Source organism: Papio anubis, chromosome 13, assembly GCF_008728515.1.
Source record: "Papio anubis isolate 15944 chromosome 13, Panubis1.0, whole genome shotgun sequence".
NCBI lineage: Eukaryota > Metazoa > Chordata > Mammalia > Primates > Cercopithecidae > Papio > Papio anubis.
In genome coordinates, this window is record NC_044988.1 from 45575513 (window position 1) to 45603478 (window position 27966).

The 27966-nt window shown below is 41.4% G+C and overlaps 1 protein-coding gene across 1 annotated transcript in view; it reads right to left on the reverse strand.

The window, feature by feature from the left end:
* Positions 1 to 17438: 17438 nt before the first annotated feature.
* The window catches only part of BNC2 (basonuclin 2), a 458860-nt gene continuing 448332 nt past the window's right edge, over positions 17439 to 27966 (reverse strand). Inside the window, 1 exon segment of the mRNA XM_031654267.1 lies at positions 17439 to 27489. Coding sequence (XP_031510127.1) covers positions 26829 to 27489 — 661 coding nt within the window. The 3' untranslated portion in view covers positions 17439 to 26828.

Consider the following 27966-nt stretch of genomic DNA (forward strand, 5'->3'; position numbering starts at 1 on the left):
TTTTCTCCAAATCATATATCGCCACAAGCTATCAGTATTGGAGTACAGCACCAGAAATCGAAGTAAAAGAAGATGAAGGAATTGAAATGAGATTCCCCCAGGTGGGAACACACGCTGTGGAAAGGCTAATTCCAACAAAGCTGGAGAATAATGCACCCCCAAGTCTGCGCTAACACTGAGGCACTCAGCAAAGTCACGGGCCTTGTCCGTGCGATTCATCGAGGTATCTTGGAACCTAGAACAATGCCTGGCATGCACAAGTGATCAACAAATGTTGAATGAATAAATATTGGATGGGGATTAAAAAAAAAATAACAACTAGAGACAATGCTTTACTGGTTTAAAAACCGAACAGATTTTGTCAGGAAACAAGGAAAGAAATCCATATTAACTGAGTGCTTACTGTGGTCCAGGCATAGGGCTAAGTGATTTAGTTCTAAGTCATGAAATCCTCACAACAAGGAGGTGAAGTATTGTCATTCTCACCTAACAGAGGACACTGAGGCTCAGGGAGCTTATGTAGCTTGCTTGCTTAGGGTTACCAAATGTAAGAGCTATAAGAAGAAAGGTGAAGGACACCCCTGGCTAAGAGCGTCCACTTTCCTGCGGGCTTGCGTATGGCATAATGCCTCCTAATTCAGGAAAAGCTAATCGTGGCCAAACGTTACTCCAGAAGGAATTTTAAAAATTGTTAATGTGTAACTATTCAAAATGCTTTCCTTTTATAGATTTATAGAAGAATAGCTTCAGGGCTGAAGCAGTGATATCCAGTAACATTGAATATGAAGGAGCTCTGTGAAGGCTAATTTACAGAATCATGACTGTGCTTTCGTTACTCTTCATGTATCTTTAGGCATTTTCCTGTGTTTCCAAATGAAACCCTGCTCCTCCTGTTCCTCCTCCTCCTCCTGTTCCTCCTTCTCACCAGTTACTTAGGAAGGGCTCATGCAATGGAATCGGAGGCCCACCGGTCATTTGCAAATCTTCATGGCAGTGGGCTCAAGTCAGTGGTGAGAGAGCCATGGGCTCTGATTTGAAGATGACCAAAGCTCAAGAAGCCTACATTCCTCAACCTGAGTCCTAACTGAAGCTAAAGCCAGGGGACCCCCCGCCCACAGCCACAAGACCATCCACCACCCAGAGTTCCTGTAGCTGAATAAAATATCAATCCTTTAGGAAATAAGGAGAAATACAGCACCTGCTTGGAAGAAACTGGAGAAGACAAGAACATTCAGTGCCATTCACCAAGCATTTATTGAGGACCCCTGAGCTCCTAGCCCTAAGTAGGATGGAAGATTAGAAAAGATAGCAACTAAGACAAGGTTGTTCTCAAGAATATTGCCAAAAATGTTGCTAATATTGCTAGCCCTTTAAAGCCAACTGGGAAAAGCACAATCAGGCAGCCAGCCTGGCAAAGTGGAGAAAGACCCATTTAGACATTAGAGAGATCACAGTTCAAATCCCCACACCTCCCATTAATACCTAACTGACTTGGAGGGAATTACCTAACTTCTACGAGCCCAAGTCTTCTCCTCAGTGTAACTGAGCTGAAGGGTTCCGAGGTTAAGGGGTGCCTTTGAAAGAAGAGGATTTGGGTGAGAGGAGGCAATGCTGAGGGAGCCTTGCTGGCAAAAGCAGCAATGTGGCAGAGGGCCTGATTCCAAGGACGCAAGTCACTATTTCCTGGAAGGTCGCATGTGGAGGCAGGCGAAGCCTAGTCTCCAGAGATTCTCTCATCTCTAGACTCTAGAGATGCTAGAGAACCTCCCAGTTACCTAGAGAGTCAGGGAGCCTTTATTTTCTTAGATCCATAGGGATTGGTGAGAAGACTCATAGAACAAATGAAGGGCTAGTAGCAGATAAGGCTTTACAGGTAGGTTGGAGTAAATTGACAAGTCGAGTGCTGTCCTAAGGCAGTAAACTTTATCTTTGAGGAGACGGAGGTTTGAAGACAGGAAGCTGGGGCCTTAGGAGGTTCACACTGGTGGCTGGGGGTCTGGGAGAGCAGTTAAGAGGCTGTAGTAATGGGTCCAGGGAAGGAGGAGACGTTTGTCAAATGAAGGGATACAGGTGAGCATTGTTATTAATGGGATCTGGTGGGCAGAGAAGATGGCTTTAGCACTGGAGAGTTCACTGAACTCAGAAATCCAGGAGGCAGACAAGCAGGACTGGCAGGAAGATGATCGGCCTAGATTTACAGCTGCCAAAATGAAAATGCTAGAAGGATGCTTGTGTGCAGGGGATATCCTGCCGGCAGAGGGAAAGAGGTGCAGGGCACAAGGAGAGGCTGATGGCCAGATGTAGATGTGGGAACCAGTTTCATAAAAGTAAGGGCTGAAAATGTGGCGTTGGATACAAATCCCCAAGGGACAAAGGGCAGGGAGCAGAGGGCCAAGGCAATACCCTAGAAGACCACCGAGAAATAAGGACTTCGGATGGAGACCAAGAAAGAGAAATCTCAAAGGAGTGGAGAGAGGAGAGTTTCAAGAATGGTGCTGTCCACGGCCAGAAACTGCAGCTGTCACGGGGTATGGAGGAGAGAGCATGTGAGTAGGTGACAGCGAGGACACAGGTGACTTCTGTGAGAGAGACACAGTAATAGGTGAAGAACTGAGACTGTGAGGGTTGGAGGTAAATGCTTGAAACTGCTGAGGAAGAAGCAGGAGACGAGAGGGAGGGACTGGGCCTTCTAGAAGATCTGCAAGAGAGAAGAGGAAGGCCAGGCAGTGGTCGCTTACAGGGGATGTTTTCTTGAAGATTTGGTGTTTTCTACAGACACACAGGGCAGGGAGCAGGGGAACGAGAGAGGTGGAAGATGTGAGAGAGAAAGGATTAATAGAAGACAAGAGGACAGGCCCAGCAGCCCTGAACAGGACCTGCAAACGCAGAACTCCATGCAAGTCTGACTTCTGGCCAGCGAGCAACGCTGACACAGCCCGTGCCTGCTGTCCTCACGCCCAACACAAGGACTAAGTATCGGCTTCCTTGTCAGTGAGATTTCCTACGGAGAATTTCACACCGACACGGCCAGTTGTGGATTCCATCAAAGGCTGTTTCAAAACTCTGCTGTCTCAAAAGAAAGAGTGAAAATAGGTGACTAGGTCCCCACCACACACCTGAAAGTGGGTTTAGTCGTGACAGATGTTGTGCCTGAGGCAAGGCCCTAAGTGTCAGATTTCCTGGGAGGTTAAGGTCACATGTTGCGTGCATGCATAGGAACCTTGCTTCTCCGTAGCCTGGGCTTTTCTGATGCGAGAAAGGACAGGGCTGCCGAGCTCCTTTTAAATAGTGGGTTCTTTTATTGAGATTTACATTGCCAGCATTGTCATGTGTGTGTGCATGTGTGTACACATGTTGTGTGCGTGCGCATGCATGTGTGTATTCTAATGGTCTCCAGAATCTGACCTTGCACTGTTCTTTTTACATTTTTATGTATTTTAAACTTTATGTATCATGATTATACAAGTACCACATAAATACATTCTTTTTAATATTTATTTATTTATTTAGAGACAGGGTCTCACTCTGTCACCCAGGCTGGAGCTCTGTGACATGATCACACTGCAGTCTCAGACTCCCAGGCTCAAGCAATCCTCCTGCCTCAGCCTCCCAAGTAGCTGGGACTACAGGTATGTGCCACCACACCCAACTAAACATGAATACATTCTCATGGTTAAAATTTTTCAAACAAAATAGCTTTTGTCTCCAGTTCCCTATCTAATCCCATCCCTACTCAAGGAAAATGTACATACACATTCAAATATGTAATGATATTTTGTGGGAAGTTTTCCATTAAAAAATGAGATATTGATCTTTGTCTTGCTTTTTAAACTTAGCTACAGGTCTTAGAGATCTTTCCATATCAGTATATTCAAATCTACCAACATTATTTTGAAATGATGCATAACTTGTTCTATAGTATGGATGAAGCATGGTTCATGTAATCACCACCCCTCCCCATGATGAAAATACAGATTGCTCCAATTTACAACAAAATCAACCCCTTTAAAAATGGGACAAAGGACATGAACAGACATATCTCAAAATAAGACATATATGCAGCCAACAAAGATATGAAAAAATGCTTATCATCACTGATCATTAGAAAAATGCAAATCAAAACCACAATGAGAAGTCATCTCTCGCCAGTCAGAACAGCTATACTAAACAGCCAAAAAAACAGACGCTGGAAAGGTTACGGAGAAAAAGGAACACTTTTACACGGTTGGTGGGAGTGTAAATTATTTCAACCATTGTGGACGACAGTATGGCGATTCCTCAAAGATCTAGAGGCAGAAATACCATTTGACCCAGAAATCCCATTAGTGGGTATATACCCAAAGGAATATAAATCATTCTCTTATAAAGATACATACACACATATGTTCACTGCAGCACTATTCACAGTAACATAGGAACATATCATGTTCTTGAGGATGGGACCACTTCTCACAACTGCAACCAAAATGGCAGCTGGAATTGGTAGCTGAGTGATTGTGCCCGTTGAGATTGCAGTGAAAATGGTGTGACCCCTATCATGTGTCAGAGGTTGCACAAACTACCTCCCAGTCACTCTGGGTATCTTTGGGAAGTTTTTATTTACCCAGGGACCTCTAACTCAAGCCCCTGCTTCCACTGTGTTGATGCTTCTTAGGGATCATTTCACCACCTCAACTGCGCAGTCCCTTTCCTTGTAGCACTGTTCACACAGGGACTCTTGGTAAGGCAGATTTAAAGTAAATTCTTTTTAACAATATCTTAAGGTTTAGTGCTGTTGGTAGTGCGCCTCCTTGCCTATCATTGTTGCTGGGAATTTCTCATCGCCTTGTGTCTCCCAGTCAGTTGCTCAATACTCTCCCCTTCCCACCTTTCCCTCTGTATCTTTCCATGCAAAGTGGCTTCTCCATCCCCTCTTTTTCATGTGTTCTGTATAGATGATGCCCTTTACTCTTCTTCCCACACACACAAAAAAAGGCTTGGGAAATTATTTACTAAACAAAGACTTTCCTATCCTTAAGAGGAGCTCCGATGCCGGTGATTAAGGTAACGTTTTTTCACCTCTTCAACAGATAACTACATTATTCTGTGATGCCAGCGTGGTACACACACCCAAGGTCACATTGTAGGTACTCAAAAGATATGTATAGATTGACCAGGCAGTGGACACATGACATCACCCATTGAAAAGAGTCAATTGATGGACTGATTTAAGAGTGGCAGAAAGGAAATGTGTGGAATTTCATAGGTATATCCCATCGTAAGAAGAAAAAAATGGATTTTTAAAGACCATTTTAGATTACGTTTTGAAATAGGAATTGCTTCTTTTGGACTAAAGTAACAAGAAGCTGGATCTCCAAATTATCTCCATGCCTTGGGTTAGCCAACACCTGGCACCACTGCCAAGTTCTGTCCTGCCTTTTCTGAAAAGCCTCTAAGGTAAATTCTCTTTGGAATTCATTGGTTGACCTGCTTCTTAATGTAAGGATTCTTTTTAGTCTGTGAACCAAGTCTTAAAAACGGAACATCATGAGCAGATGTGAAATTGTGGAACCTTAAAACTTTCAAGAAAGCCAGGAAATTGTGCTGAACTTAATTTCCTTAGGAGAAGAAAAATAATTTTATAGAAAACAGCCACAACTATGTTTTTATTGTTTAAGAAATAGTATATTCCTTATATTCATTACATTTAAAATAAAATATGTAACTAATTTTTTAGAAATAAAACCACCTAAAAACTTACTTGCTGTTTGCGCACACGCTCACACACACACACATTTTACCAACGTTTTATTGTCTCAACTTGCCTTGAGTGTTTTTCACAAACCATTCTTTCCCAGCGGAAGCCTTCCCTGATCAACTTTAACATTCAGTGATTTTTTAAAGATCAATATAAATAATCTCTCTAACATACACACAACAGAGATTGTAAAGAATTTGCTGATTTTGCCTCAAGGGTTCTTCTACCCGTGCAAACTTTGTACCCTTGCAGTGCTGTGAGGACCGTAGGGCAGCCCCTGGGAGAGCCACAGGGAAACTGAGACATTAAGGAAGGTGACTCTTTTAACATTCTATATTTAGCTGAATTTTCTATATGAAAATTAATTTTTTAATTGCTTTTTTTTTTTTTTTTACTTTTTGGCCAAGAATCTGAACTCTCTCTCTGTGTTTGGGAATGCTCCATCATATGTGTTTTGGTGAGAGCATGTATCAGTCAGATTACATTATACCCTGGTAACAAATAATCCCTGCAAATCTTAGTGGCTTGCAAAGGTTTCATTCTTGCTAATGTTGCATGCCCCTCATGGGCTCATTGTGGCTCTGTTCCATGTCATCTTCCACTTTGGGGATTCAGGTTGATGCAATAGTCCTATCTAGAACATTGCTGTTCTTGAGGCAGAAGTAGATGGCAGAGCACGCATTGGCTCTTAGTGCTTCCGCTAGCATACCATCTGCAGATTTTCCGCTAACATGCTACTGGCCAAAACAAGCAACACCATCAAGCCTGATGTCAAAAGGGCAGGGAAGCATAATCCTCTCCCCCGGGAGGGAAAATGAATATCTGGGGGCAAAATTAAGGTTCTTGGAGGCAGAACCCTCCTTTCCACTATGGGCCCGAAAAGACTAGACTAGCAGGGATAGCCTAGGATTGACCAATCAGATCCACCCGCTTGGACTCTGAATGGGGAGTTGGCATTACAAAAAAAGCAGAATCAGTGGACAAGTCATTCTGGGTCTACATGGCAGCAGTGCTGGCTGTAGTATACAACACACAGTGCCAATGACAGCAGCCAGGTCCTCACTGGGTTAGTTCTGTGATGTCATTTTGGCTGTCATTTGCCTGTTTTTCAGTCTGTCTTGTTCCTGTTTGCTTCCCTTGCTTAGTAATTCAGCCTTCTTAGCATTTCTGTAAACCACCAGTACTATCTATCTTTTCTGTATAAGCAAGTCAGGGTTGTTCTCTGTTGCTTTCAACTAAGAACCTGATTCATACAGCAAGGCTTCCAGCCACCCCAAACCTTTCCTCAACTCAGTTTCTGATCACCAGATGGTTATTGACCTGGGCTTATCACTACACAAATTAAGAACATATCTGCCCAATTTACACTAAAAGCTATTGGATACGAAAACCTGGGAGGTTCCCAATCCAGCGTGGGGTCCGTGCCCTCATAGATTGAGAGGTACTGGGTATTTTTTGAAAGACAATAAATATGAGAAGGGCCTTGTGAGTAGGTGAAGGCCTTAGTAATCTTGAATCAGGAAGTGTAAGATTACAGCAAGGTTTCATTAGGGTAACTATATGTTCTGATTTGCTCAGGACAGTTCCTGATTACTACTATTTTGGAACTGTTAATGCTAGTCAATTAATTTTAGTGCCCCCTTTCACCTTAGACAATAAATTATACATATAATATATAAATAATAATATATAATAAATTATATATATACAAACATATATATACACACACACACATATATATATATATAACCCTGACCGGTCTACTTCAATCTGTCACTTGCCATGTTGCACATATTTATTTCTCGACTACATTGGAAACTTTTGAATTTCATTCTGAGCCACACCTATAGGAAGTCAGCAGGTGTCCTTGTTAATTATTAAGGGTATAAGATTCGTAAATGGGGGAAGTATGAAAGGTGAAAAGATCAGGATTTCTTTCAGATAAACAGATCCCAGTTCAACTTCCAGTTCTAATGGTCTCTGTTATTTCTTGGGGCCTCAGTCTTCTGAACTTTAAAGCAGAGAACAATCATGCTTATTTATAGGTGTTGTGAGGCTTAAATGAGGAAATGCGGGTAAAGTGCTTAACATAGAACCATGTGCATGATACAGACTCACAAATAATGCCCCTCCCTCCACAATTTCATCACTGTGAATATTCTGTAGTTCCTATGTCCACCAGGTAGCTGGCCATCTCTGGGCACTTCTGTGTCCTTTGGATATTTGTAGGAGAAACACGATTCTCCCTAACTGTAGGACTGGATTGAGAGTTACAATTTAGGTGAGTCACATAGTAGCATTCCTCAGATTTCTCTATCATGATTAAGTCTTTTCTCTTATTACACACACACACACAGACACTTTTCTACTATGGCCCTTCTTCCCAGTCCAACACAAGATTCATTCTTTCAGACATGTAACTTCATAATAAGGTTCCCACACATTCTCATCAGAGCAGCTGGAAGGGCCAGCACCATTATCTGCCTGTCTTGGTACACATAGCCTGTGTCTCGGTTTCAGTCCATTTTGTGATCCTATAAAAGAATACCACAGACTTGATAATTTATAAAGAACAAAAAATTATTTCTTACCTTCTGGAGACTGAGATGTCCACGATCGAGGCCCCAGCGGCTTCGGTGTAAGGTGAGAGCCGCTGTTTCCAGGATGGTGCATTCATACTGCATTGCCTGGAGGGAAGGAACGGCGTCCACCCCCACAGCTAAAGGTGGAAGGGCAAGAGAGCCAAAAGCTGCACGAAGCCTCTTTTATAAGGGCTTTAATCACATTCATTTGTGAAGTCTCATTTATAAGGACTTTTTATAACCTAATTACCTCTGATAGGCCCCACCTGTTAACACTATTACATTGGCCATTAAGTTTCAACACCTGAATTTTAGAGGGCACGTATTCAAAACCATAGCAGTCTCTCTCTCTTACTCTCTCTGTCTCTCTTGCTCTCACTATCTCTCTTTTTCTCTTTGAACCTGCTCTATTTTCCTCTCACATGCAACTGGCCAATCCACTTTATATCTCACAATCCAAATCTTGGACAGAGCCAGGTGAAACAGCTAATTGTTATCTTTGTACTAGGCCTCCCCAAAGGCCTCACCTGCCAGCCTATGAATGGGCTGCCCTTGAGTCAGGTGCCCATGCTTGGTCAGCCTCTGACCACTGTTTTGCAAAAATCAATCTAACATAGCTTCCCTGTGTGGGGGCTGAGGGTGAAGCAGTTTTAACTAGCAAGGGAAGCTAGGCTCGGCAGACACTGTGATGCATAGCTCCTATGTTTGCACTAAAATATTGGAAAATGCCCTAATTACTAAATTCAATGAATGCTTGGCAATTTTTGCCTCACCTGACCTCTCTGGAGCGTTTTATGTGGTCGGCCACCCACTCTTTGATACTTCTAACTTCTTTACTCTCACTTAACTTCTTTCCTTTCCTTTCACTAGAGTCTAGTTCTCACTTTACCACTCTTGTCAATCTTTGTTGCTGGTTTCTCTTCCCCACTCACCTTTTACTTTGAAGAAGCAGCTAGCCCATGACATTACCAACACAGACATAACATCTAAGATGTTCTTCATACCGAAGCTCTTGTTCCCCAGTGGTTCTTCAACCTGTATGTGTGTGAAAGCAACCTGGAGGGTGTAGACAGAGACTCAGAGGTTCCATCTATTAACCGCAATTACAGGGCACTGAAGAGCTCTAGTGCCATGGTCAGGAGTCAGGAGCTACTCACTATTCTAGAGGGAAAGACCTTTGGTTGTTAATATCACAGAAATTCCTCCTCTACCCCTGTCCATCACAAATTTTTGAAGTGTTCTCCATATCTACCAACATATGACAACATATGACATATCTACCAACACGAAAGCTGTTCAGTTCAGACCAATTTTTTTGTAGTCACTGGCTGTACTTCCTGTCGTAATGTCTTGTGCCACTCATCTGACTTTCAGGCTCTCTTGCTGGAAACAAGCCAAAGAATATTTAAACCTTAAGCAGAATTTAAGTCCATGGGTTTTTCTATCAGCTTGTATTTTAAATCTCATCATTTTTATATGAACTTCCCTCTTTTAAGGACATTCCTATAGAAACCAAAAAGTAAGAAATGCATCATTTAGAGCTGTGGGGTGAGAGGACGCGGGAGGCAGATTTCATTCCCTTCGAAATCAGACTGCCGGGGACCTAACTATACTTCCTGTTCTTTTTTTTTTAGAATTAATATACAGTAGAATTGACTTTTTCTCTGTGTATAGTTCTATGAAATTTACTACATATATAGATTTGAGTTACCACTACCACAAACAAGATACAGTAATGTTTTATTGCCTCAAAAACTCCCTCCTGCTATCTCTCTACAATCATACCCTACCTCCACCCCAAGACCGGGCCACCACTTACGTGTCCTCTACCACTATGGTTGTGCCTTCCGGAGAACATCATAGAAATGGAAGCATACAGAGTATAGCCTTCTGTCATAGTTGTCTTATGTATTATGTCCACACACATTGAACATGCCATCAGACGATGTTGTATTTTTTGCTTTCAAACCATCAAAAAATAACAGAATAAAAATATTGTATTTGCCCACGTATTTATCATTTCCATTGCTCTCTTTTTTTTCTTAAGGCTCCAACTTTTCTTCTGGTATCATTTCTCTTTTTACTGAAGAATTTTCTGTAGCAGCTCTTTTGGAAGATGTATGCTGGAAAACAATGAGAATTCCTTCACCTGAGAATGTCTTTAATTCAGGTTAATTCTTAAAGAATATTTTTCCTGGATTTAGAATTTGAGTTGACAGTTATTTTATTTTAGTACTTTGAAAATATTGTTCCACTTTCTTCTGGCTTTCTTGGTTTCTGATGCAAAAACACCATCATTCCAATGTCCCCCGGTAAGTAAGGCATCATTTCTCTTGGGTTCTTTACTTTTTGAGATTTGGTTCCTTATCTGTAGAATTCAGCAGTTTCTTGTGCTGCATGTGAGTGTGCATTTCCTTAGCTTTATCCAGTTCAGGTTCACTGAGTCTCTTGAATCCATAGGTTTGTGTCTCTTGCTAAATAAGTTTTTAGCCATTATTTTTTAAAATATTTTTCTTCACTGAACTGTTTCTCCTCTACGTCTGAAACTTTAATAACAGACATGTTAGGTGTTTTGTTGTCGTTTTGTGGCTCCCTGAGGCTCTGTTCGATGGTGTTCTCTCTATTGTTCAGACTGGATAACTGCTATTTTCCTGTCTTCAAGTTCACTGGATTTCCTTTGTCATCTCCATTCTGCTATTGAAGTATCCAGTGACTTTTTAATTTTAATGACCTTGTTTTTCAGGCTGAAAATTTCCATTTGGTTCTTTATATCTTCTATTTCCTTGTTAAGGCTTTCTAGCATCTCATTTGTTTCAAAAGTACCTGCCCTTATTGTTGGAGGATTTAAATCATCCTTGCTCTTAAGTGTTTTTCTGATAATTCCAACACCTTCATCATCTCTGTACTGGCATCTGTTATTGTCTTCCCTCATGTAAAAGGAGATTTTCCTGGTTCTTCATAGACTGAAAAAATTTGGATTGTATCCTGGACATTCTGAATATTGTGTTGTATTAGTTATCTCTTGCTGCATTACAAATTACTCCAAAACTCAGTTGCTTGAAACAGCATTTATTGTCCCATTGTTTCTTTAGTTTGGACCTAGTTGAGTCCTCTGCCGTGGGGTCTCTCAAAGGGACAAGCAATATGTTGTCTGAGGATCTGTGATCTTATCTGAAGGCCCAATGCAGCTACACTGGTGGTCATTGGCAGCATTTAGTTCCTTGCTGGCTGTTGAACTGAGGACCTCAGTTCCTCTCTGGCTGTTGACTAGAGGCCACCATCAGTTCTTTTTGACATGAGTCTCTCTCACATGGCAGCTTGCTTCATCAAAGTGTGTCAGCCAAGAGGGCAATAAGTTAGAGTACTGAAGATAGAGTACAGAGTATAGAGGCAGAATACACAGTATGGAGACATTGCACATTAGCAAGACAGAAGCTAGAGTGTTTTATAACCCAATCAGGGAAGGGATAGCTCAAGATTTTTACCATAGTCTGCCACAGTTAAGGGGAGGATGTATGAAAACCAGTATCTGGGAATCATCAGGGGATATCTTAGAAGTCTGCCTGCTGGTGGAAGCAACCCAAGCGTCCATCGATGGATGGATGAATAAACAAAATGTGGCACACACACACAATGGAATCATATTCAACCTTAAAAAGGAAGGAAATTCTGACATATGCTATACAACATGGATGAACCTTGACGACATGATGCGGAGTGAAATAAGCCAGACACAGAAGGACAAACAGTGGATGATTCCACTTATATGAGGTAACTAGAGTCATCAAATTCAGAGACGGAAAGAACGGCAAGGGAAATGAGGAATGGGGAGTTCGAGTTGAATGGGTATGGAGTTTCAGTTGGGGAACACACAAAAGTTCTTGAGATGGATGGCGGCGATGGTTGCACACCAGTGTGGATGTACTTTATGCCACAGAACCGTACACTTAAACATTATTCAAATGGTAAATTTTATGCTTTGTGTATTTAACACCACAATTTTTAAAAAAGAAGTCTGCCTACCACACATGTTATGAGATTCTGGGTCTTGTTAAAATCTTACGGAGAATGTTGATATTATTTTTAGGAGGCATTTGACCTAATTGGGTTTAGGCTGCAAGTTCCAACCAGCCTTCTGAGGGTGATAGTTCCAGCATCAGTTCAGTGTCCAAAATCATTGCAGCACTGTTTGGATCTGTCCCATGTGCGCCCCACCCACCCAGTAGCCAGTTTGGGACATAGTTGGCCATCTATCCCATAACACACTTCTCAAAGTGTGTGCTGTGCACGGTCAGCCCTGGGCATGCACTCCTCAGGGGTAAGCTCAGGAACTGCTAACTTTAACGGGTCACTTTCCCAAGGACCTCCCTCTCCAGGTCTCCCTGGAACTTTTCAGCCTGGCCTTTTCCGTCCTCTGGCTGCAAGGCTGGTGTTCTGCCCTACACCTGCTGTCATCGTGCTCACCTCCGGGGCCAAGTGGTGGGAGGACAGATGCAGATAAAAAGCAAAAGTGAACTTGCCACCTTCTTGGGACAATGGCTTCTCCACTAAGGCAGGAGGATTCCCTCCCGCAGAGTTTTCACCCCTGACGGTTCCTGCTGCCACTGCTGCTTATGTGGGTTTGAGGTAGGCACAAGAAAACGGGGAAAAAAAGAAAGAGGAATAGGAAATTTCTCCCTCTCTCTCTGAGCATTTGCTGTTTTCTTCCCTACTCCTTGACTGGAGGAGGGTTTCTTCTAGAGACCTCTCTGGTCACCATGATGCCCACTTCTGGGTTGCTGATTTGATGAGTTTGGCCCAGGGCATCCTGGAGGGGGACAAATGGCAAAGTGCTGCTATTTCGGTGGGACTTTGGAGCCTGGTCTTCCTCCTCAGTGCTTCTGCTTACTGTTTACTTTTCAGAGCCCTCAGATGACTGACCCGTGCATCTGTCTGGGTTTTAAGCTGTGTTCAGTGAGAGAGATGGGGTGTGCTTACCCCATTTTAAGGCTGTCTCTGACTTTGGCATTTAACAAAGGACTCCGTCCACCCTCTCACCCCCATTCCCCAATCACTTACCCAGTTATGCTATTAATATGAATTGAATGCCTACTATGTACCACAAACTATAAGGGCAAGAGAAACATTGCATCTTGAAGGTATTTAGAACACAATCCCATATGAGACACAACTTCCTAGACTTCACCTATATTTCACCTTCCTGGATTTCACAACTTACTGGCTTCCCACACCCCTCCCTTCCCCATTTATGCTCACAGTAGATATAAGAAAAGTGAGTGGGTTTTGTGTTTTGCTGTTTCCTTGAGAAGGCAAGTACATATATAAGCCTGAAACCATTCTTACTTCCAAGCTCTGTGGGTGAGGCCGAGAACTTTGGAAAGAGTGATATTTTCAAACACACAGGTTTGTGGTTTTTGAAAGAACAGAAAGCATAAAAGCATAACATCTTGTAGGATTACTTTTGGCTGAAGACCAATTGATGTGACATCTGAAAATAATCAAATAAGTGTCTTGTTTTGAGCCTGCAAATAGCTTTGTGAAACTTTGGGAGGAAATTCTCCACTTATGGAAAAAAAATAAGAAAAGTTGAAATTGAGATCCTGGGGTAAGAACAAAGAAGGGGAATTCTGAGAGTGCTTTGAATTGTTAACAGCATTTATATTTGTAAAAATGAATCTCTCTAAAAAGGTGGAAGTGGCTAATAATCTTAAATCACCTCACATGGCACATGCCCCAAACCCTGATAACCTCCAAATTCAATTGCTTATAACCATTTTTGAGGCATTCCAAAAACTCGAAGTTGCTACACAATGCACGGAACTCTGGATTTAAAATTTCTGAAGCCCTTGATTTTTTTTTTCCTATAAGCTCTTATATTTGGAAAGAAGTCACGGTGTAGTCTAACCCCGGAAGATCAAAATATATTGAACTTTTTTTGTAAAGATGATAACAGCCAAGAAAGCAAAACTTGAAGTGAACACGATGATGAAGAGAGTAAAGAAAGGTAAAGACAATGCTGAAGGTGGCATTCATAAACGTCCCAGCGCTGAAGGGAGAGGCTGTGCTTGAAGAAGAAAAAGTCTGCTAGCCAAGGTAAGACAAACTAAGACGGGTTGGTGAGGATACTCTGAGGCACAGAAAATTCAATGTTATCAAAAACCCGAGCTCAAGTTAGGAGAGACTGCAGTAAAGAGAAACTTCCCTCTTGCTTCCGTGGTTAAAGGGTGACTTAGAGTTCCTGCACTATTTCATTAATATACAAGTCGAGTGTTGCTAATATCCAGTGGGGATGACAGACAGTTTTACTTTGTGAATTTCTGGTTTCTAATGATGCATTTGAGTTTTATTTTTTACAGCTGTCCTTGTCTTAATCCTTTACTTTTTTTCTCCCTGGGGTTTAATGGTTTCTAGTTACATATCAGCATTTTAAGCAGCATGTCACCCGTCAGGCAGCGCATGGCTTCAGATGGTTATGGCATTTGGGTCACCACTAGCTCTCTGGAAGGACAAGCGCTCCTGTGAACAGCACAGCAAACTCCCTCGTACGATTGGAACACGGCAGCGCAGGTTCAGGACACACGCTAGAAATACAACCAAATGCCTTTTGCAAACAGCAGCTCAATGAGGATTCCTGCCACGAGGCAAAATGCTTGGAAAGTTACTATGCGCTGGCATCACTGGGTTTGGGGTCAGCATGCTGAAACCGGGACTCATTATGTTCCTACCATGCCAACTTGGTGCAATTAGCCTAACATGATAATTTCCTGAAGCCATATGTTGATCTTTAGGGGAGGGAAAGCTTCATACGCCTGATGGCTCTAAGCTCTGACTGGCATGTCCCAGCTTCCAGCAAATTTCTGTAAATCAGGATAACACATAGCAATCAGAGATGAGGTCGGATGGCCAGCCTGGCCAGAGAGAAAACTTAGAGAAGGGTTATGTACTTGTTGCAGAGTGGGGCTTTTTCTTTTCTTTCCAAGGAGTGTTTCAGAGAAAGGTCATAGGGGTAGCACTGTGTGTAATGCTGTTCCTCCCCACCCCGCCCCCGCCCAAATCAAATCAATAGAAGGACCTAGAACACAATAAGTTATGTTCCAGGGCTGCATGGCCTGTATTCCCATTGGAGACCTATCAATGTGAACTAGCACTGTTGGGAAATCTCCTCAGCTACCCCTGTTAATCAATACCTCTGTTCATTATACAGCTTTGATGAATATGGGTAATGATTGGGTGCCCAAGAGTCATGTGACTAAAAATAACTGCTCCTTACTGAGGATCAATAGATTTTTCCCCCAGTATTACTTCAGGCAATTCAATATTCTCTGCTGCCCCTCCCCAAGCCCCCACCAGTGTGATCCTCTCTCGTCTTCATTGATAGATCAGCTCTGGCCTCAGAGCAGCTTTATTAAATTAGTAGCACTTAATCTACTGTCATAGTGTCAACTGACATGGGGCAAACTAGCAGGCAGCAAGCCTTCCAGTGGCTCAGGAGAGCAAGTTGCCACAACCCAGGCAGCTTTGACTAGCTTTGTGCCAAGAGCTGTCTTCATGGGTGCCTCTTCACTAAACAGGAGTATTTCCATCATTTAATAGCATTTAAAACAACTTTTTTTGTTCCCAAGGAGGAGGAGGAGCTATTTGAGGGAGAATTCTTGCCAATTACAGACTTATTATGACAGATGAAAAGATCGTAATTATACTTGGATTCCCTGCAGAAGTGCCTTAACACATCCATGACATCTAATAACCACATGCCTCAATGGAGGCTGACTTTTCCAAAGTTGCTTAACCTTTCATTTCTTTGCCGTCACACCAAAACCCATCTATGGGTGCTCAGAGAAATCAAGGAGGGAGACTCCATCAAGGCTAGGTGGCTGACATCCCTGATGCTTTGGGAGAGACACTCAGTCAGTGATAGCTGAGCCTGGGTAGCTCCTTACTGGGGGTCTGAGGGGTACAGGCAGCCTGTCCAGAGGCCTGGGGCCAGGGCATCGCTCTAGAGTCCAGGTAGCTTAGGTGCCTTCGTTAGAGGCCAGGGAAAACTGGACAGGTGGGTAAGACAAGCTGGGGAGATTTGAGCAGATATGGCCCTGCAGATGGAGAACAGAAAATACTAAATTGAAGGGGAGATTTCAGCAAAAGTTATAGTCTTGTTTGGTCTAATTTTTAACTTGGATTGGTTTAAGAAGTGGGGGTGATATTAAACACTGCTGAGTCAAAAGCATCTTTTTAAATAATTTCAACTTTTATCTTAGATATAGGGTGTACATGTGCAGGTTTGTTAGATGGGTGTATTGTGTGACACTGAGGTTTGGGGTACGAATGGTCCCATCACCCAGGTGGTGAGCACAGCACCCAGTAGGCAGCCTTTCAGTCCTCGCACCCCTCCTCCTCTCCTCAGTGTTTACTGTTCCCATCTTTACGCCTGAGTGTGCCCAAGGTTTAGCTCCCAAAACGCACCTTCTCTATGCTTCATCCCATAGTCCCCGTGCAGGACGACAGGAGGAGGAAATGTGGTTGATTATGACATCTTTCCATCTGCCAGTTTTATGTCTAGATTATAACAAGGACAATTTGTGGAAAGCTGCTGCCAAGAGACTATAAACTGAAAGACAAGCATTCAGTCTGAAAAAATATGAAGTCATTATCCTGGTGGCTGCTGTCCACCAATTTGAAAGGGTTGGGAAGAAAATTTATTTTTGAAAAGCTCAGGTGCAAAGACACCTAAGTTCTTCCTTTAGTCTTCTTTTCCTCAAAAGAGCAGGGGCAAAGGCTTTGGGAAAAGGACTTCTGGAAAGTCACAGAAAAGGCATGCCTGAAGGGATAGCTATGGGGAGCAAGACGGAGGGCAGTGTCTGCTGTGCTCCATTGGGAGTGGCCAGGACCTCTGCAGCTCTGACCCAGCTTCGCCATCTGAGCCAAAGATGAGCTTGGTCTTCCTGAGAAATCTATTAAATAATATAGTGGTTCAGTCCAAATAGGAGCTTGGCTCTGAGTTCACCAACAAGTGTGCTTAAATAAGGTGAATTACACTGTGAGCTTAAGGGCTGTTAGGTGTATTTTGCAAAGAGCTACTGGAGTGTGTGGAGGTTTCTTGAAATCAAAAAGGTAAGAAGAGATCAGTGACTGATAAATCTTTAATATAAAAATTGTACAAGAATTTTGATACAAATTACAAGAGGTATTTGGACAAAATATGAATAAAATTCCATTTACATCCCCAAACCCTTATGCATTTTATGCAAAAGACATACTGTAGGCAGTTATAGTACAGAAAATACAACCAAAGTAATAGCAAATTAAAAAATTTAATTACCTTAGACTACCAATAAAAACAAAAAGCAAAACAGAACCAAACAAAAATAAAACCCTTGTTCAAGGTACATACAGTATTTAGGAAGCTACCAACGTCACAATGATTAGATCAGGGTGATGCACACGGTCCCATCCCTTGGCGCAGTTACCGTTTGTAGTACAGACTTTGATTCTGTGGCAGGCTTATTGGAAGAGACTGGTTTTATGCAGATGAGAACAATAGAAACAAACAAAAAGGAATAAACAGCTAAACTCTGGGAGAGGGAGAGGACATATCTTGGTGAAAATTCCTTTTCTTCAAGATATTTCAATTCCCTTTGGCCACTTTTGCCATCAAATATGCAGGCTGAGTCTAATACTTTTGTTACTGGAGACACACCAATGGGTCTGGAGCGAGTAAGAAAGGTATGTGTTCTCCCAGCTGTGTGAGGGATCTTGCTAGTTCTAAAAGGCCTAGTCCATCACCAGCAGGAGAGAACAGAGAACTTGCTTTCCCAGATCCCCAACCTGCCCCTTCCCCTTGCCTTTGGGGAGACAGAAAAGCAGCAAGGACTTCATGGAAGAAGCCAGGCAGGGTGTGAGGGGAGTGGGGAAATGGGCATTTGCCTCACTTGGAAATCACGCACTGGTGTGTCAGTCATCCTCATACTGCTGAGTGGGCTACACACGAAAAGCCCAGGTCGTCTCAAGCCCAAGTCTTCTCCCCACTTCTCGACCGTCCTCACCCCTCTGACCTTCATGTACCCATGTTTAGCTCTCCTGCATTCTTTATACTGGCACTGGCAGGAAAATGGTAAGATTCTGTGCAGAGAAGCTGAACCAAAGTTTGCACAGGAAAGCGAAAGCACCATATACTAGAAATCTTAGTCTCATCAGGTTAAGATATAACACTAGAACATCTCATTCACTTAATTCACGTTATGTAAACCCTGGACAGGGTAGAACACATATTTCCAAAGCGAAAGCGATTAAAACCAGGATGAGGAAGGCGTGTTCTACCTTCTTGTTCAAACACGATTTTTTTATTTTAAGAGGGTTGGTGAGATCCAAAGAGCAAAGGGTGGGATTGAGAAAGACAATGGAAAAGTCAGAGGAGATTAAGATACACAATGAGAGGGATGGATTACTCTGTACAGAAACATGCAAAAACACTCCAGATTGGCTACTAGATTAAAAAAATAAAAAGTCAGCCTTGGTTGATACATCTCAAGTGAACCTATTAACTCAGCACATTGGGAGTTCAAGAGCATCATACCTCATGAATCAATGCTTCTCACAGTGGCCACAGCACTGATTCACAGATGGGGTAGGGGATGCTTTGTCTCCTAGCATGGAAAAGGCAGGCAGTGAGGCTCCCACTGAAACATTGCCGGGTCAGTTCACCTTGCAGGGACTGGAGCTTTCTCCCTTTTTTGAGAACCATATCCAGGGCCAGATGAATGGAGCTCTCTCACACACCCAGGGTCTCCCCAGAGTCACCTCTCAATCCTTGCATTCCATGACAGAAGTGGGCAGAGCCAGTTAATAATTGATGGATTTGCCATCTTAGCTGTGCATTATCTCAACATCACATTTGGCAACAGGAAGCCTTATAAAATCTTGGTATAGCACTTAGATACTCTCTTTTCAAGAAATATACTTTTAATACTATCTATTTCTCTCCATTTTTCTTAAAATACCTCTTTCTGTTCTTCCTTCCCTTCAAAGATTCTTTTTTTAAAAAAGTGAAACAAAGCATTAAAAAAACTATTACAGATGTCCTTAAGCATCCCTGTTATTTTCGAGTTAAGGGGAGAAAGCTAATACCGGCGAGCAGAACTTGTGCAATTTTGGCAACTGGGTTTTCAATTAAGATTCTATTAAGATGTCCGATAAACGATTGTAATATATACATACTGAGGAACTTAAGTATCATGTCAACTAACTGCCTTTGCTCTAACCCAAGAGTACTTGCTCAAAGTGCTTTTCTTTCCAGTCCTCAGACTGGTTCATGAAATTATTTAGCGCAGATTTGTCAACATAGACCTGTTACACTGTCTATCTCTAAATCTGCTGCTTTTCTCTCCTTGCTAAAGTTCACATGGAAGATGATACCGATAGCTGATGTGTCTTACCTGGCTGACTAATATCTTATTGAAATGTGACTGTTTGTAATGGGGCCAACTATCTTCTCTGAGACGTGCTGTGGGAAGGTTGGAAGGAAGCATCCCCTAGTTCCAGAAAGAAGACGCTCGATAGATCTTGCACTTCATTTAGTCACTATCTAGTCACTTTCCAACCATCATTTGAGTATTTCAATATACAAAAATAGCAGCCAATCCTGACACATTGTTTGGGCTCAAGGCATTTTGGAATATAACATTTTCATGTATTCTTCCTTTGTACCTTTGGTCCCCATCACTTGGTTTTCTAAAGCTCCCTGTACTTCTACTTACCAAAGTTCTTCGAAGTGGAGAATTTACCTTTTACCCATAGGGTGGTCCTTGTTTTAATGATTAAAGTCAAAAGCCTGGTGCCATCTTTTTTAGATTGTCAGTCCAGTTGGACAAAATAAAAGTTAATCTATCATGTTACACTATGGATTTGGAGGGGTCACTGAAAGATACATTTGTACATCTAGATCCATGGTTTGATGCCAAGGACAAGAAAAAAAAATTACCACTGTGTATAACCAGTTTACAACATGTACTTTTTGAAGGGGAAGAAAAATATTTGAATCTTTTCCCTACAAATTAGGGGGCAAGATAATCTTACTTATGCCACTGACTTGCAGGAAAATTTGCTCTAATTATAGGGCCACATCCATTACTCTCAAAATGGAACTGCAATACTTAAGTTTTCAAAGAAGCAAAGGATGCTGTCACAGTGTCTCTCTACTGACCCTTTATTTAAGAAGTCATCTTGTTACTGTCCACTTAACAGCTGGAGAGGGCACCGAGAGGCAGCCTTGGGCTTCCCAAAGACACAGTAGGTGTGTGTATGTGCTTGTGTGTTAGGAGGGGAGTACAACAGGGAAGAAGAGAGGAGAGAGAGGGAGAGAGGGAGAGAGAGACTGACTGATTGTGGATGTGTGTGTACATCAGGGAACTCGATGGGAAAGCCTAGCCCTTGTAGTCAATTTCTCCTTCACAAGGGGATAAACAGGCAATTACGCATCCTTTTATATTTGATGGCCAAGTGCTGAACTGGAAAGCACACTATTAGTTTGTGTCCCTTCAGGGCCAGGGCAATAAGTAGCCAGGAGAGCTGGGCTGAAGCAGAGAGGGTGTTGTCTGCTGTTAGTGTGACAGTCTTGTCAGCAGCGTTCACATTACTGGAAGGTAATAAAGTGACAAGTACGTTATTAGAAAGATATGAGGTGAAATTGAACTGAAGCTTCTTGCTGCTCAGCCCTGGCTTTTTTCTTTCCTCTTTTGTAATGGTCCACTATTTGTTACAAACTGAGCCTTGTCTTCATACCCCATATAAAAAAGATTTTTTTTTCCTGCAGTAAAGGTCAAATGAATTTACAACAACACTTTAGAGGAGAAGAATAAAGATAGTTTTATGACAACTATAGTATGCTGCTCCAAAAATATATATAGCATTATAATGAACAATAATGCTGATCCAATTCAGTGTACATGTAAAAATGCTTAGTTTTTTTTTAAACCTTCTGTTATTAAGCATTTGGATTTTTCAACAAATGCCAAAAAGACAGTATGTCACATACAGTTATTGCCGAATGACCACAGAAAATCATTTTGCGCAAGATGTGGGAAGGATGAGGATGATGAAACTACACAAGGAAGGACGGGTATGTGGGCAACAGTGATGAGAGATAACTCACTGGTCAGTTGTACAGCTGCATTTACATAGTACTGTTTGAAAATGACCATTTATGGTGAGCAACACTCCAGCCACAGGAAATATGCGACCGTCTGGGACAGATCAAACATGACCTTACTACTAGCGCAAGCAAGACTACCACACGTGGTTTATCTCTGAGGGAAGATATGAAAAGAGAAGTTATTTGTTTATCTCATAGAACAGTAAATGAGCTCCCATTTTGACCAAGGTCTTTAGCCTAGTATTAATTACAATCATGGCTTTGTTGTGTTGCTACAGTGGCAAGCACGAGTGATGATCAAGAAAGGAATGATCCACGCTGGTGCCATTCGCACCTACTCCTCCATTGGGATGAAAGTGAGGTGTTACCACTGGCCTTTTCTATAGCTTCGCTGACCCCTGGCATCTTTCGGTTCTCAGGGGATTCCAGCAAGACTTCCCACTCAAAAACAAAGCAAAAGCAACCAAAACCCCACAACTGTTGGCTCTTCCTGACCCCAAAGGAACTTCAGCTATTCCATGCAGCTGTTCTTGCTTTCCTAACCCCTTCCTCAGAGCCGACTCACCTGGTCATGGAAACTCTGCAGGTCACTAGCATCAATATGCTCTCACCCACTGCAAGGCAGAGCTATGCCAGTCTTTTCTCTCAAGCCAACACTTCCAGTGCATTCCTGATTTCCTTTTCTAGCTACCCCCAAACCAGGGCAGGAACCGACCCTCTACTTAGTTGTGATGAAAACACCGTGATCCCTCCAGTCTTTTTGGTATCTTTTATTTCCCATCTTAGATCCATCCCAAAAAAATAAACAACGAGAGGGAAGAGCAAAACCACCTAATTTAAATATTTCAAGTGTGGAAGAAGATAAGTGATTTTAAAGAATGAAATTCGTCTGTCATAATTTTTAAAAAGAAGCTCTTAAGAAAAGGGTGTGACCACAGGATGAAAGACAGTTTCTTCCGGATGATTTATTTCTTGATGATAGCAGATGTAGCGTGTCTTACGACGGTTGAATTTTATTTACTGTGTTAGTCAATCTACCCCAATGCTAACAGACCAGATACAAGTTAGGACTGCTCAGGTCAAGCTGTCAGCAGTTAGCAGCATGTCCATCTCAATCTGGTGACTAGCTTCTTTATGTTTTAATTGTCAACAGCCCTCATTCTCATTTTCTTGGCACACATCTGGGGTGTGTACAGAGAAAGGGGAAAAAAAGGTCACATTGTATGTAGTGGGAACCTAGTGCATAGTTTCTCCTGAGTAAAATGAGGGGAATGCCTCTGGAACAGCCCATTCTTGATATATTCAAAGATTTTTTTTTTCTTCCTTAGAGCAATGTATACTAATGGGGCCGTTAACCAGGTAAATGCCTTTCTCCTCTTACTGAAAGAAAGGGCCTGAAAATTCGTGACCAAACAAGTAACACTATGAGGACAGTGGCACCATTGTGCCAAAAAGGTTTTAAAACATGTTTGCCATGTTGAAAAGGAAAACGTTAACACCTTTAAAACTTTAAAAGGCATCAGGCTGAACAGGGCAGCTGGACTAAAATTTGGAATGAGTTACACTGGGTTGACTTATTTAAATACAATTAATACCAGAACAAAGAATGCCAAAGATTTTTATCACACTTTTAAACCAGATTACTTATTATCTATCCTTTTTCTTTGTTTCCATAGCATGCAGATATTCCCGAAAGCGGACTAAACCTGATATTTACAAAAACATAGTTTTAAATGATCAAGACAGTAAGTTTCAACATCAGCTAGAGAACATGCACAGTCACAGTGCCTAATTTTGTACCTGTGATAAACTCTGGCTAAAACCAATCACATGGGAAAAAGCTTGTTGGATAAACATCTAAATCACTATTAATTTTCAGCCAGCGTAGAATGGATGTGGCTTGAGAGAAACTGTTTAACAACAAAAAAATGAAAAAATAAATGAGTAGGAATGGGCAAGATGAAGAGCTCAGTGACTAAAATGCTCATCTCTTTATCCTTCCTGTTTACAAATAAGCCGTGGGATCACCATCTTAACTAGAATTCTAGTTAAGTCAAAACACGACACGCAGGCACACACTCAAAAACAAGCAATACTTTGGGAACAGAAGAATTGTACATTTTATGATTTTCCATTGCATGTACTACATCCGTCCACTCCCCCGTCCCTTTTAAGCAAATACGCTTTATATTGGAAAATGTTATTTACTCATTTAGAAGGCCACCGTAACGACTGGGCACTTGAGGCACAAAAGTAGTAGCAAATAGGGGAGATACTTAAAAAGTGTCAGCTGTCCAGGACTTATTGCCATTTCTCTGACAAAAAACAGGTGAACACATCCATGTTTCCAAGCAAGGGAAACTCTACTTCTAGAATCTCATTACTTCTGGACTTTTTCTAACTGGCTATACACATTAGCTTGGTTCGCAGCAAGTAACAAACATTTGTTCTAAGCCTGGTTCATTTGCTGATGTGACCTGCTGATAGCTATGTAATTCACTCACGAGGGCTATCTGACCTTTTATTTGACATTAAATTAAACAGACTAAACATTGCTGTTGTACAAGATAGGTTCTACTAACTCAACTGAATGTAACTTTTCAAAGTTGCTGAAATAAAAGTGTGTATTTATTTTCATAAAACTACATGTAATCTAAGCACACTGCAAAAGCCAGAGTTTCTATGTTTTGTTGGGATATTAAAAATATTTTCCCACCCTTTTGGAATCTAATCATTTGGTAATGGGGCAACAGCACAATACAGAGAACGCTGAGAGGACCAAAATGTTTGCAAACAAACTTTCATTATTCTAGTTCAATCTTTCACAAACATACTGTACAGAGTCTTATATGGTATAAAACAAAGGAAAACATCTCTGTCTATTCAGTTTAACACAACACCAAAATAAAGCAATTAAGACTTTGGGGAATTCAAAGGTACAAGAAAACAAAAACGGTTATTACTAATTTCCTCAACTTTTTACCATAAACACTTGTCATTTAACATAGTGTTTGGATATAGTTTCTTTTGTATGGCAAATACTTTTGGTCTTTCCTCCCTGTAGAACAAATGAAGAATTAAAATGAACCCCATAGCATCCTCCAAAGGAGGTGAAAAGATAAAGCTCCTAGACATAGCTAGCCTATCTTTAAGAATCTATTGTTTCTGAAATTTTCACAAATAAAAATACTGAATCCCCAACTAATGATGCTTATTTTGGGAAACAATAAATACTGTGAGGTACAATAAATCCTACAGGAATAACAATAACAACAGAAACATATTAACAGTTTCCTTTGGCAAATTTAACGGAAGTGAATGCTGATGTGAACATAGAAAAAATAATTACAAAAACATGAAAAATGGAAACGACATAAAAGTTAAAACAAAGGGGTATTTCTAACTTTAGATTGATGAGAGAAATGTCTGAGGCCATTAAATGCAAAAAAGAAATACATTCTCTTTAAATTATTGTGTACTGTTCGACAAAATATTCCTTGTTTATCTCTTCCTTTCCTCTCCACTTAAAAAAAAAAAAAGGAAAAAAAAAAAAAAAAGACAACAAACCAGTCTGCAATGCACACCCTAATGGTTTTGGCTGCAGACTGAACTTGAGTAAATATCATCATTTAGTCAGTATGTTGTGGTAGCTGAGGCTGCCGATGTGGTTAACCAGCTCAGGCAACATGTGTAAACATCGGAAACAAAACAAAACAAAAAAGGTTTGGAGAATAGTCTCTCCCCTCTTTCTCACTCTCAATTGCTTGGTTTCAGGCTTGCTTTCATTTCTCTCTGACAAATCGTGTGGGGAAACACAAAACACTAAACATTGAGAGATCCTAGTTTAAAATCCCCTTCTTCTGGCTTTTCAGAAAGGAGTGTTGCTCAATTCAAGTTTAGCACATGTTTTCAAAGCTTCCAAGTACTGCTGCTGTTAAATGCCTTTTGATTTTGTCTACCAAACAGGCCTGAATTATAGTACGACTGCAGAATTTGCAACAAATTAGACAGCCATACAAGAGACCGACCCAGTTCAGAGGATTTCTTTTGAAAGGATAAGGGTTAGGGCCTTGGAAATGAGTGTTCAACTCTTTTACTGTATTCATCTTTGTTCTGTAGCGAGTAATTTGGGCTTTTGTATCCTGAAATATTATCCTGCCTCTGAAGAATAAATGCCTTGGCTGTTTCACACCACATAATTTTGTTTTCCTTTTATGTAACTTAACGTATAAGCAAGAAGGATGCAATGTTGATTCTAATAACATTCGGCACTTGAAAGAATCACCAAGTGTTTTTTTAAAAAGCGGTTTTCTGGTGGCCGACAAATTGGCCTGTGGTTATGTTGAGTGACTAATTGTATTTTCTTTTCTGGAAACTTGTGCAAAGTTGGCAGTTTTGTGTTAACACTAATACTTTGTTTGGCATTTGTGCCCTATACTGACCAGACCATTTTTATACAAGTGAATTTTTTTTTAAAAAAGACACTTACTGAAGTATGGCAATAGTTTAACGATAAAAAAGAAGCATGGTTATTACACATCCCCTTGTAGTGTATGAAAAAAAGTGCATGACAGGATTTATGTACTAGTACAGGACATTTTAAAAAATCAGATCTGTGCTGTAAAGCATGCCAGCACCTCTTTACCACTATATCTAACAGGTAGTAAAAACAAGACCATGTTTAAAAAAAAAAAAAAATGTGCATTAATGCTAACATAAATGAATAGAGCTAGCCAGCAAACTATTTTTTCCTGCATATCTAACAGCTGGATGTAACTGTAAAAATTAAACAAAAAAGTTAAACCACCATCAATACAATTGTTTTACATCAATGGCCCCTCAAGGCTAAATATTTACAGGTGAATCTGCCATGCTTTAATTGAAGATTCTTTCAAAACCTTAAAGTTCACAAAAGACAACTATAAGAAGTTCCTTTTTGTTTCTTTTTTCTTTTTTTTTTTTTCCCTTTTATTTTTGCAGGCAACAGTCATGGGTACAACAAATTGTCTCTTTGGGGAAGACCAAGAATTATTCTGTCAAAACTGGGGCTAGTTGCACACTCTGTGTGTGTGTGTGTGTGTGTGTGTGTGTGTGTGTTTAAAGGGGTACTCTGTTTTCACCCTTAAATCAAAGATCCCACTCCTTTCCCAAAACTTTTATAAAGGGAAGTGAAAAAAATTCAAAAGCACCTAGTGTTTATCTTATTTATCTCAAGGAAATACGTGTGTGTGTATGTAGCCACAGAGCATACATTAATGCACACACACACACACACACCCCAAGTACATAAGCGCACACTGACTATGGCAGTTCAAACACGTAGGCCATCTGGTGAGAGCTGGCATTTGTAGTGTCCATTCTGAGACTAATCTACTGAAGTGAAGGGAATGTTTTTGTGGAGATTAGGGTTCTGACTGTGCCGATTTCGGCTTCGTACAGAGGAAAACATCATATTGCAACCTGGGACTTTGCACTTGTGCATTTCTCGCAAATGCACGGTTTTGTAGTGCACTCTCAGGGTCCCCTTGTTGCTGTACATTTTGTGGCAAATGTTGCACATGATCCCACCATTGCTCCCAGACAAGCTGCTGAACATAAGAGATCCTGAAACTTCAGCCCCTAGGCTGCCAGGGAGGGCGGGGGCCTCGGCCTTGTGTGCCGACTCCCCACTGTCACTCGCCCCATCAATGTCATCGAGAAGAATCCCCTCGTCACTGCCTGCGTCGGATTCTCTGGAGGAATGGATGCTGCTGCTGGACTGGAGGCTGGAGGTGGTGCTCAAGTCAAGGACCATGTAGTCCTCTGCCATGCCTCTCCCATACCCGTTCAGGTGGGAGTCTTCAGTCCCTGCGGGAGAGGAGGCGTCTTCCCTGACATCGAGCCCCATGGGGTGCTGGGCACCATAGATCTTCACCAAAAATTCATCGCGGAGGTCCTTGCTAAGGGAGGGCTGCGATGAGTCCAGGCCCATGTCATCGAGTTCTTTGGTCAACAGTTTACGATGTAGGTTTATGTTGGCACTGTGTCTAGGAAAACAAGAGGGAAGGGGGGGTAGGTGGATAGGGGTTGGGGAGGGGTGAGAAAAAGGAAAGCATTTTAAAATTGATTCAGCTTTCACTAGGTATCAAATAAGCACATTCACTGCTAATTACACCATTATAAAAGCAAGCATTCTCCTATATCCTCAGGATCTGGGAGTTTAGTGGTGGTGGTGGGAGGTGCAATCAGGGGAACTTTCCATTAACATAATTTTTATAAGAGAGTAAAATCTGTCAATGGTAGGATGAATGCAAACCCATGCACCTTTTTCTCAATGATTACTGTTAGTTTTACTATGTAGCAGCATCAGCTGCAGAGAATTTCATGGCAGAGATTTTATAATATATATTAAATAGGATAAAAGGATAGAAACTTTCTGCTTGTCTAAATGGAACAGTCTAAATTTAACTAACAACAAGAAAAAATAAACATCTTTTCTATACAGCACACACTGTATTTTGAGG